The sequence below is a fragment of the Cynocephalus volans genome, chromosome 1 (assembly GCF_027409185.1).
Source record: "Cynocephalus volans isolate mCynVol1 chromosome 1, mCynVol1.pri, whole genome shotgun sequence".
In the NCBI taxonomy this organism is placed as follows: Eukaryota; Metazoa; Chordata; class Mammalia; order Dermoptera; family Cynocephalidae; genus Cynocephalus; species Cynocephalus volans.
The window spans coordinates 97,522,780-97,534,741 of record NC_084460.1 but is presented as its reverse complement, the minus strand read 5'-3'; the positions used below and the strand labels follow the sequence as shown (position 1 = coordinate 97,534,741).

At 34.5% G+C, this 11,962-nt stretch overlaps 1 protein-coding gene across 1 annotated transcript in view; it reads right to left on the bottom strand.

The window, feature by feature from the left end:
• Positions 1–6,192: 6,192 nt before the first annotated feature.
• ECT2 (epithelial cell transforming 2) overlaps positions 6,193–11,962 on the bottom strand; it is a 59,032-nt gene continuing 53,262 nt past the window's right edge. The window contains exons 24-25 of the mRNA XM_063089488.1: positions 11,007–11,153; positions 6,193–6,467 (exon numbers count right to left, since the gene is read on the bottom strand). Coding sequence (XP_062945558.1) covers positions 6,378–6,467; positions 11,007–11,153 — 237 coding nt within the window. The 3' untranslated portion in view covers positions 6,193–6,377. The remainder of the gene's footprint in view (positions 6,468–11,006; positions 11,154–11,962) is intronic.

Here is an 11,962-nt window from a genome sequence, read left to right as displayed (position 1 = left end):
TCATGGAGAAATGAAATTAAAAGCAAAAATAAAAAATATAAACTTTATTTCTTAACATAAGCTCCAACAAGTTCAAGACACTTTTGTAAGCAACAGTATCTGCCATTTAGTCCAACCCTAAAGAATCAAGGGTCCTGGGAATTTAACCATGTCAATGAAGTCTTCATTACATTATTGACTGAAGAAAAGTGAGTGCCCTATAAAGATATTTTTTAAGATTAGGAAACAAACAAGTCAGAAGGAACCAAATCAGGACTGTAAAGTGAATCCCTAATGATTTCCTATCAAAATTGTATGTGTCTAGAAACTTATCCATATCTTCCAGATTTTCATATTTGTTGTCATAGTTGTTTACAATAGTCTCTAATGATTCTTTGTATTTCTGTGGTATCAGTTGTAATGTCATCCTTTTCCTTTCTGATTTTTGTTATTTGGGTCTTCTCTTTTTTTGTTAACCTAGCAAATGGTTTGTCTATTTTACTTATCTTCACAAAAAAAAAAAAAACCAACTTTTTGTTTTGTTGATCTTTTCTATTGTTTTTTGGGTCTCTATTTCATTTAGTTCTGCTCTGATCTTAACTATTTCTTTCCATCTACTACTTTAGTTTTGGATTGTTGTTGTTTTTCAAGTTCTTTGAATCATAGTGTTAGGTCGTTTATTTGAAGTCTTTCTGTTCTTTTGATGGAAGCATTTATTGCAATAAATCTGCCTTTTAGTACTGCTTTTGCAGTATTCCACAGGTTTTGGTATGATGTATCTTTATTTTCATTAGTTTCTAGAAATTGTTTGATTTCCTGTTTAATTTCTTCTTGGACCTATGGGTCCAAGAAGGAACCTATTATTTAGATTCTATGTATTTGTACAGTTTCCAGAGTTTGGCTTATTATTAATTTCCAATTTTAGTCCATTGTGGCTTGAAGATACTTGGAATGATTTCAATTTTTTAAAATTTGCTGAGGCTAGATTTCTGACCTAATATGTGGTCTATCCTGGAGAATGTTCCATGTGCCAATGAGAAGAAAGTATATTCTTTAGTTGTTGTGTGAAATGTTCTGTATGTATCTGTCAGGTCCAGTTGGTCTAAGGTGTAGTTTAAATCCTGTGTCTCTTTGTTGACTTGTTGCCTGGAAGATCTGTCCCACACTGAGAGAGAAGTGTTCAGGTCACCCATTATTAGCATATTAGTACCTATTTCTTTCTTTAGGTCTAAGAGTGTTTGCTTTATATATCTGGGTGCTCCAGTATTGGGTGCATATTTATAATTGTTACGTCTTCTAGCTGGATTGATATAGTGGCCTTCTTTGTCTCTTTTTATGTTTTTTGGTTTAAAGTCTATTTTATCCAATATAAGAATAGCTACTCGTGCTCATTTTTGGTTTCCATTTGCATAGAATATCTTTTCCCATCCCTTCACTTTTAGTCGTGTATGTCTCTACAGGTGAGATGGGTCTCTTGAAGACAGCATATACTTGGGTCTAGCTTTTTAATCCAATCAGTCAATCTGTGCCTTTTGAATGGGGAGTTTAATCAATTCACATTTAGGGTGGTTATTGACAGATATTGTTTAATTCCTGTCATTTAAATACTTTTTGTTTAGATGTTTTAAATATCTTTTGATCATTACTTCCCCTTTTATTTCTCTTCTTCAATGTTAGTTGGATATTTGAAGTGGCATGATTTAGCTTCTTTCTCTTTCTCACTGGCATTTTTGTTTGAACAACAGGTTTTGCTCTTTCTTATCTGTGGTAGTGACATTCATTATTCAGATTCCAGATGAAGGACTCCCTTGAGAATTTCTTGCAGGGCTGGTCATGTGAACTCCCACAATTTTTATTTGTCTGGGAAATACACTATTTCTCCCTCATTTCTGAAGGAGAGTCTTGCTGGGTAAAGAATTCTTGGCTGGCAATTTTTTTCTTTTAGTGTTTTGAATATATCATTCAACTTTCTTCTGGCCTATAGGGTTTCAGTTGAGAAGGCTGCTGTTAGTCTGATAGCAGTTCCCTTATAGGTTACTTGACACTTTTCTCTTGCTGCTTTTAGAATTCTCTTTGAGCTTTGCAAATTTGAGTATAATGTGCCCTGGAGAGGATATTTTTGGACTGAATCTGTTTGGGGACCTTTGAGCTTTCTGGATTTGAAGGTCTGCATGTCTCCCTACCCCTGGAAAGTTTTCTGCTTTATTTCCTTGAATAGGTTTTCAATACCTTTTCCTTTTTTCCTCCCCTTCTGGAATACTCACAATTTGGATGTTTTGGATGTTAGAGCGCTTGAGGTTGTCGGCTCTCTCAGATTTTCCTCATTATTTTTAATTATTTTTTCCTTTTTTGAGACCATCTTCAAGATCTCAAATTCTTTCTTCTGCTTGCTCTAGCATGCTGCTTAAGCTCTGTTGTGTTTTTTATTTCAATAAGTGAATCTTTCATTTCTAGTTCTGCTACCTTCTTTTTTAAGGTATTAATCTCTTTGTAAATCCTCCTTCATATTCTGGATATTTTTTCTTGTTTCCGTGTGTTCTCTAATTGAGTCTTCTTTTATTTCTTCAAGCTTTCTTAAGATCATTGCTCCGAATTCATTTTCAGACACTTCAAAGATTCCCTGTCCTATGGGGTCTGGAATTTGAGCATTACTGTATTCCTTTGGTGATGTCATATCTTCCTGTTCGTTTGTAGTTCCAGTATTTTTTTGTTGATGTTTGGTCATCTGGTAGAGGACTTGCTTCTTCTGTTACTCTGGGGTTAGCTATGAGGTTAATAAAGACTTCCTTTTCTATTTGCAGGCTCTGCTGGTGACTCTTCTCATATCAATGCAGTCAAGCATGTGGCAGGTTGCCTGTAGAGTTGCTCTGGCTGCTACCATGGTGGTGATTATCCTTGTGGTGACAGAAGGTGTGGTGTCGGGTCCACTGCCAGCCGACCTGAACAGCCCTAGCCTCGTTCCTTTTGGTAGGTGAGCGAATGGCCCGGATTCCTCTTTCCCTCTGGTCCCCTTTGGAAGGAGACGGGGGAAGAGAGCCGTGACAAGAGGTGAGCACACCGCCAGCCCCAACCAGCCCAGTTAAAGGACACTCAGACGCTGCGGGGGTTCTGTCAAGCAGTTCCGTTTATTATCACACAAGCACTTGCTTTTATAGGCAGATGGGGAGGGGAGGTTTTAACATAATCCTATCAGCTTAAAAGTCAAGAGCATGCATCCTGTCTCAATGCCTAGCTATTGCAACCACGCAGTGTTCACAAGTGCAGAAGCAGGTATTTGGCCAATAAGGGCTAAGGCAAGGTTCCCGCAGACACTCCCACCCTACTTCCTCCCGGCGCCGTCTTAGGCTGCCATGTTAATACACCCTTGCGGGCCTATAATGGCGCTGCTTGTAATGTCACTTAAGGTGGCGTTAGTTTTTAAGGCCTGACAGCGTGGCAGTATCTATTACACCACCTTGGCTCCTATTCTAGCTTTCCATGGCTGTAGACTGAGCCCCTCAGCTCACCTTGGTGTCTGCTGGACTGTGTGCACTTCCCTTCAGGCCTTAGACTGAGCCCCAGTGCCACAAGGGTCTGGTCCCAGCTCACCTCAGCAGCTGCTAGGCTGTGTGCGCTTCCCTCTGGGCCTTAGACCGAGAACTGGTGCCGGTACCACAAGGGTCCGGTCTTGGCTCACCTCGGCAGCTGCAGGGTTGTGTGCATTTCCCTTACCCCTGGGGCCTTAGACTGGGCCCTGGTGCCACAAGGGTCTCTGCTCACCTCAGCCCTGTCCCTTCTTAAAACAAGTCACCCATTTGTAAACTGCTGATTTTTTTGAGGCACTGTCCCCATAAACTTTTCATAAAGCATCAACAATGTTATTATTCCTCTACCCAAGCTTCACTATCAATTTGATGTTTATCCTTGTTTTAATTTGAGCAGAGTTCATGTTGCTCTGATAGGGGCTCTTTTCAAACTGATGTCTTAAACCTGCTTAGTGCCTCAAACTAGATCCTGTTCAGACATGTTATATATAACAAATTAGTACAAGTTATTTTGGGGCAAAACAACTTTGCAATTATGCATAGTTTTTTCACAACACACATTTTCCACAAACTTTTCTAAAGACCCCTTACATACGATTTTCTCAAGAGAGGAGAAACAGGTGATTATATTTAATATCCGTGCATGATACATCTTAATATGTAAAGAATACATACAAACTGTCTTCATCTGTTAACAGGGATATACCAAAAACCTAGAGCAGATAGTTAATGATAAAAACTAGAGGCATTCCTTTTAAAGTTAAAAATAAATACCTGCTATATTTTGCCAGTGTACATCCAATAATTTTCCAATTTCATGACTTATCTCATTTCTTGTTTCTAGAAACCCCACCCTTTTGGGAGGAATCATAGCTCCAACCCCCAAAAAACGATAAGTTGTATATTTTCTGCCAGAAAAATGCATACATGCACATAAACACAAAATTTTACATTAAATATCATAGGATTCACTATCTCCATTCTGCAAAATATATTACAGATTAAAAACTCTCGTATTAGTCCATTTCTGTTGCTTATAACAAAGTACCTGAAACTGGGTGATTTATAAAGAAAATGAAATTTATTGCTTGCACTTTCTGAGGCTAGGAAGTCCAAAGTCCATCTGGTGGTGGCAACAGTGACCCAGCGGTCTCACACTGCAAGATGGTAGAAGCAGAGAGAGCAAAGAGAGAGAAAGACAGACTCTCCTTTTTTTTTTTAAAGGCCTCAGAACCACGCCCTTGACCACCATTTTTAATCCATTCACTACTGCATGTTCCTACAATCCAACCACCTCTTTACAGCTCCACCTTTCAATTACCATAATAGGAATTCCCACCCTCTTAACAGTCACAGTGGGGGCTAAGTTTCTAATACATAAAACTTGGGGGACACAATACAAGCTTCAGGGAGTTTGGAAGGCACATAATTCAATCCACTACAACTCTTATTCTACAAATAGCCCAGTATACGAAAAGCTCAAAAAAACTAATGGAGGAAAGAATAAACAAATAAGCAAGCAGAAGTTGATGCAGGCATTCATGTTTGCCTATGAAAATGTGTCTGAAGGTATTGTTTAAGACATGAGACATAAAATACACTTAGGTTTTAAGTATTTATTCACAAAGTTGTTACTAATACAACTGCTTTTAAAACATAGCAATAAAGCATCATTTACTATTCTCAGAAGTGGCACATACATGGCACAGAAAAAAATCTATAGTCAGTTAAACTATTAAAGCAGATAACTAAAAATTGTTAAGTGACAATTAAAAATGTGTAGTGTTCCTTAAACAGGTAGGGAATAAAAAATGCATTTATTCATAGGAACTTGATTATTTTGTATTACTGACTATAAAAAATCAAAGAACTATTTTGAAAGATAATATCAGGCTTTGCAAAATATTTTACAATAGCAAATAAATTTTCAAACTTACATTTAATTAGAAGATCACAAAAAAAATTGACCATACATATATCTATGCATTTCTCACCAGATTAGTAAAACTGATGGCAACTTAAGAATTATTTCATAAAGGACATAAACAATCTTTACCATAATTTTCCCATGGTCTTATCCTTTGAAATAAAATTACACACACTATCAAACTAAATCAAGATTTGCTAGTGGCTAAAATCACCATAAATATATTGTCTCTGAAACAGCTACAAGTATATACCAATATCTTATTTTTGCAAAATATACAATGTTTTTCAGTCTTTCTATCCTTATCTCAATTAGCAAAAATATTTTGAAACAATCTCCTTAAATGTTATTATTGTTAATAAAGGCAAATCTTTTACAATCCACATGCTAGATCTTGAAAACACTTGAGAAGAAAATAAACTGAAAAAGGAGAGTTAAATGCTTCAAACAGCACCTATTGAACAAGACCCCACTATTTAACCAGTAATCTATGCAGGTTTTTGTCCAGTAAGCATTGTGATATCATTTAATCTCTGTACAAACTGAGATACACAAAAAAGTATTTCCATAAATTCATTCACAGAGACTATACAAATAGTTTCACAGCAGTATTTGGCATCCACCAATAAAATTTATTTACTGTATAAGGATTGTAAAGCTACTGATATTGTGAATAACTGAATAACTTAAATTACTGGTCTTCAAATGAGGGATTTGAGCAAAGAGATAAATTACATCAAAATCAATATAATTTTTTACATGAACTAACTTCAAAAATATAAGAGGTAAACCTACTCTTTGAAGAAGAAAATCAAATGATATAGTTTAGTGTTACCTATCTTCTTTCCAGCTTTCACCAAGTGCTAATTACAAGTACCATATAAGTCAGTTTCTTATTTGAGTATGAGATGTTCATTCATTTCTATAGTTGAAGATTTTTTTAAGCTTCATATCAAATGAGTTGTAGATCTGCTTAAAGTATGACTTCTCCTTTCAAAGAAGGAAGGAAGGCTGATAAGTGAGGGAGATGGAATACCCTGTAAAGACAAGACAAATATTTTATATTTAAAATTTTTCTTTAAAGAATTGTAATACACAGTTCAGTATCATGCCTATCACTTTTATATTTTACAAATTACCGTAATAGTTAATTTAAAGACATCTGACAATTCTAAAACCTTTAAATAAAAGAATTTAAAATTAGGGAAGTGAAATGGGGAGAAAACATATTTAAAACTATTTCAGCATTCTGAAAACAAAAACCAAATGTTAGACTAGTTAATTAGATAACTAACTCAATTGGAACAAATATTGGCTTAGTGTTAGTAGTGACACCTAACTTGCTTCTGTGAAATAAAATGATTCAGTATTTCAGGTTATAAATAAAAATTTATAAACTAGTAATCAAGTTTTTGAGGTAAGAAGACAAACTCTAATGTTTTCTTCTTAATTCATAAAGAAGAATTAAGAGGAATAAAATCACTTCACAAGAAATGATTTTCTAAAATTAAAAGTCATACTTCCAAAGAGTGGAGTGTTTTTATTACATATACAACTCATATGTGTGAGTGTGTCTGTGTACGTGTATAATCATGCTCCATATAAACACTGTGCAAAACAGCAGTCCTTCTGGATAACAGTGATTATTAAATGGCTAAACTGTCTAAATTTATTGCTTCAGAGGTCAAAGTTAAATATCAGAATGTTTAAACATAACAAAGAAATATGCACAAGAATACAAAAATTCAAGAATGGATGTAAATCCAAATAAATTATAAGGCTACTATTTTAATATATATATGAATGGCTAACTGTAACTAATGTCCAACACAGTAGCTGGTTATAAATTCTCATCAATGAGGTAGTAAAATGAAGTATTTAAAGAGTTGGGCTGGTAAAGTACTACCATTCAAGTGATACCAAAACAACGATTTAGATAGTGTTGAAGTTCACATTTTCCTCAGGTGAAACTTTTATGATTTGCCATATTAAAAGCATAAATTTTATATAAATGCCTTAAATTTAAGATTAAGAATCAGATTTGAAATATAAATCGACTACTCATGACAATCATTACTATTCTTTCAAATGATCATTTTCCTAAATAAGAAAATTTCTAATGGAACTCATTTTTTCTGGTCTTACGAGTAAATTATCTTTCAAAAAATATTCTTATGTGCCCAGTATGCAAAGGAACTCTATTAAGCCTAAGCTGTTATGAATTTGAAGCCGTTATACAGTTGTGAATTCAAAAGTCCCCGCCCACCCAATAAGTGGTTCAGTGGAAAAAAATACTTTTCTTTTTCACAAATACAAATTTCAAATAGCTAGTAAGCTCACATTAAACTTCACAAGGCTTGTTTCCATTACTGCTTGGCATATCTCCTAATTCTTCACAAATGTCAAAGATGACTTGGAAAGAACTTTTTTTGAAATTTGAATATCAACATTTCCTTCTAATATCTCTGAAAAACTAGCTCGGGAGACAGAATGATGTATAGATCAAAACCAGGAGTACTTAGAGTGCCCACCAGTAGAATTTGAGCACTGAACATAAACATGCTTAGTAAATCCAATTATATTGCTTGTGGAAATAGAATGGGTAATCTGTTAGAACAGAAACAAGCAACTGAGAAAAGGACATAAAATGTCTTAAAGATATTTTAGGTACTTCTTATATATATTGTCTATATAAAAATGATATAACCACAAATAATAATTTTCTAAAAATGTTGTTAAAAACCCATTTACCTTTATTTGAAAGGCAGTAATGTTTAAAATAGTTACTGCAGATGCAGAAAATAAACAAGGAATAGTAATCTGGTTTTGAGAAAGCTTATACAGTAGTCCACCCTTATTCACGGGCATATGTTCCATGATCCCCAGCAGATTTCTGAAATCTTGGATAGTACCAAACATTGTATATACTGTTTTTTCCTATACATATACTGTGGCCATAACTTTTGCAGTTTGAGGTGCGACAGCAAAACTAGCACAAATTTGTTTTTCTTTCTACACAATTTCATGGATAGAAGATTCATTCTTATTGTAGCATACAACTTTTCTTTCCTTGTTGAGGACTTTCACCTCTTCACTTAAAACAAGCACTTTATGACTTCCCTTTGGCATATCTGAATTGCCAGCATTATTACTCTTGCACTGTGAGGTCAATATTAAGTAAAACAGGCATACTTGAACACAAGCACTGCAATAGCACAACAGTCAATCTCATAACCAAGACAGCTAAGTGACTACTGGGTGAGTAGTACATACATATACATACATATATAGACGATTCACATTCCAGGCAAGATGGAGGGGGGACAGTATGAGAGTTCATCATGCTACTCAGAATGACACACATTTAAAATTAATGAATTGCTTATTTCTAGAATTTCCCATTTAATATTTTTGGACCGTGGTTGACCACAAGTAACTGAAACTACAGAAAGCAAGACCGTGGATAACGAGGAGGACTACTATAATCTAATGTTAACAAATGAATGCTTATCTGCATTTTGTTTTGTCAATTTTAATTCACCAAATTTACTGCATAGATTTATACTGTAAACTAAGTACAACTTATGGTTAAGGTTAACCTTGATCTAAAAGCTGTACAAATATACTCATAGATTTAGCCATAATTCTGATGTGTTAACTAGAGACTTAAACTACTATTTTTAAAAAGTATTTATTGCATATTACATGCCCTGCCTGTATAAATTTTACATTAATAAAAGGTATTAACCACTTATAAAATACTAGAGGACTCACAATGTGCTAGGTACTATTCTAAGCACTTAACATATATGAACTCATCTAATCCTTACAATTACTTTAGACTCATTTTACAGACAGTGAAATTAAAATGGAGAGATCTTTAATAACTTGCCAAAAGTGGAGGCATTGGTAAAATCAATTACACTGTATAATGTTGAATATACTAATTATCCTGATTTAAGCATCACATATTGCACACAGGTATTGCTATTCAGTGCTATACCCCACAAATATGTACAATCAACTATGTTTCAATTAAAAATTAAATAAATAAAAATCTAATTTATTAAGGTATAATTTACATACAATAAAATGCCCACATTTTAAGTGTTAAAAAAAAAGTCCCACAGCTAGCAGAGGGAGGATTTGAACACGCTCTTAACCCCTACTCAAACTGCCTCTCAGTATATAATCACATCACATACATATGTGTGATTATATAATATAAATATATTATTTAGTCCATTCAATCATACCATGGGATAAGTACTATTAACCTCTACAAAAATGCGGGTAAGAGAGAATGAGAAACTTGCTGAAGGACACACTGCTAAGAAGTGATAGCCACTTGCTTTTCTTAAGCATAGTAAGTTGGGTTAATAATAATTTTATAAAGAACAAATATATCACTTATGTACTAGTGATAGTAATACATGTTAGCAATGCCCTTAATATTAATTAAATTTCTGACAGTTGGGATTTTAGATTGTTCAGGAAACATTTAAAAATATATACAAATTTAGAACCCATATCATCCTCTGAAATTCAGTACCATATCTTCTACTCATCACAGAAATAGTAAAAGGACTAAAACTCAGTGTTGCACTCTCTGTCACCTCTCCCCCAGGGTGACAGAGACAAAGCCCATTTCTTCTGAGCAGTGAGAAACCCTGAAGGGGTTAATTTCCTGGAACCGTCAAGAGAGAGGCATTCCTCCTCCAGAAATTAAACCTGAACTGGGGTTCTTTCTCAGTATTTATTCTCCAGGCTGGAAAGTTACAGAAAAGGAACATAGGTGGAGTTAATGGCTAAGTATCGTTTAACAACAGAGGCTGGTAACATCAGTGAAATAACAAAGTGACATTCCATAATGTAATTATTAAAAAGTTAAGTCAATCCACCAACAAAAGCTTGTTCTTAGCAAACGCTTTCTTTCCCTACAGCAATTTCCTTAGCATATTTACCTAACAATCAAGTAACTTTCTTAACATATCTATCAGTAGGTTAACCTGCACCAACGGCATCTCTCCTTGATCCAGCAATTTTGCTGTTACAATTCTTTATCTACAACAGAGACTTAAGCTTGGGGAAAGTTTTCTGTCTTTTGCAAGCTCAACATTTCTATATGTAATTTTAAAAAGTTAAGTTATACCTGAAACTACAGGGCTTTGGAAGCTAGGCCCTATGAAATACATTTGCTTTATAAATGTTAGTATACTCCACATAAAACTCAGTCTCTGTTTTGTTACTGGAATCAATCTGTATAAACAGAACCATAGCTACGTAAAGTGATATGCCAGATTGAGCATGCTTCTTTTCCTAGAGATTTTAGAACACATTTTGTTCCCAATAAAATTTCATATTGAATAGACTACATGTTAGGTATATCTCTAGTTCATTAATAGGAAGGCTTTCTCAGTTGCCTTTACCCAGTAAGTAGGTTAGAAGTTTGAAGATACACTAAAGAAAAAATGATGAGAAACATTAACATTTCCATTTTTAAAAAGTTAATAAATTCCATACCAACCTCATAAATATGAGTAAATCATTCAACTGATTAAATCAAAATCACTTACTGCTAATGACGATGTGCTAGACAGACGACTCACTACATGCTTATCATTGCTGGGAGGACTTCGTCCCTCCGCTGAACTATGGGATGTCATAAGAGCCCTTCGTAGAGCTCTTTTTGGAGTTTTAGAGAAAGAGAACGCTCTTGTAACCTAGAGTTAAAAAAAAGTTACAATTAGTTAAGCCTAGACAAATTTAATATAGTTGATAAGAATGTTTTATGCATAAAGAAAGCCAAATACACATCAAAATTTTTCTACAAATAGTACATGGCAGAATTAAACTCTCTTTGGCACAAAGCAGTGAGAAAATGTAGTAAATTGCCAACTATTCCATCTTACATTTAGAGAACATTCCAGTCCAATGATAGAAGGTGGGAGGAAAAAACTGGAAGAGAAGAAACCTGAGTTCTTATCTGATTCTGCCACAGCCTAGTTATGAGATCTTTAATCCAAAACCACCTGAACCTCAATTTCTTTATTGAAAGAGTAAAGGAGTTCATTTGAATCATCATTTAACATGTATATCTACTATACATCATATATGTTAAATGACAGGAGATACAAAGATAATTAAAACACAAGGCCTCCCCTCCAAAGGAAAGAAAACAAAATAAAACAAAACTTATCTAACAGTAGACTACATAGCTACAAATTTCTCTTAGAACCCTAAAATTCTGGTTCTACTTTAAAAAGCCCTGTTACCAACATACATATGTAGTCCTCAACAGCTCTGATAAGGTAAGTTAAAAAGTTATTTTCATCATGAGAAGACTAAAACATACTTCTGAAGTCAAGAATAGGTCTCCTGATTCCCTGTCATTTCATTGTGCCCTTTGCTGTTGTGTGCAGTATTTAAGATAAATGCACACATACCTATATCTAAAACACGAACAGTACATTTCTTTTTTTTTTTTTTTTTTTTTTTTTTCGTGACCGGCACTCAGCCAGTGAGTGCACTG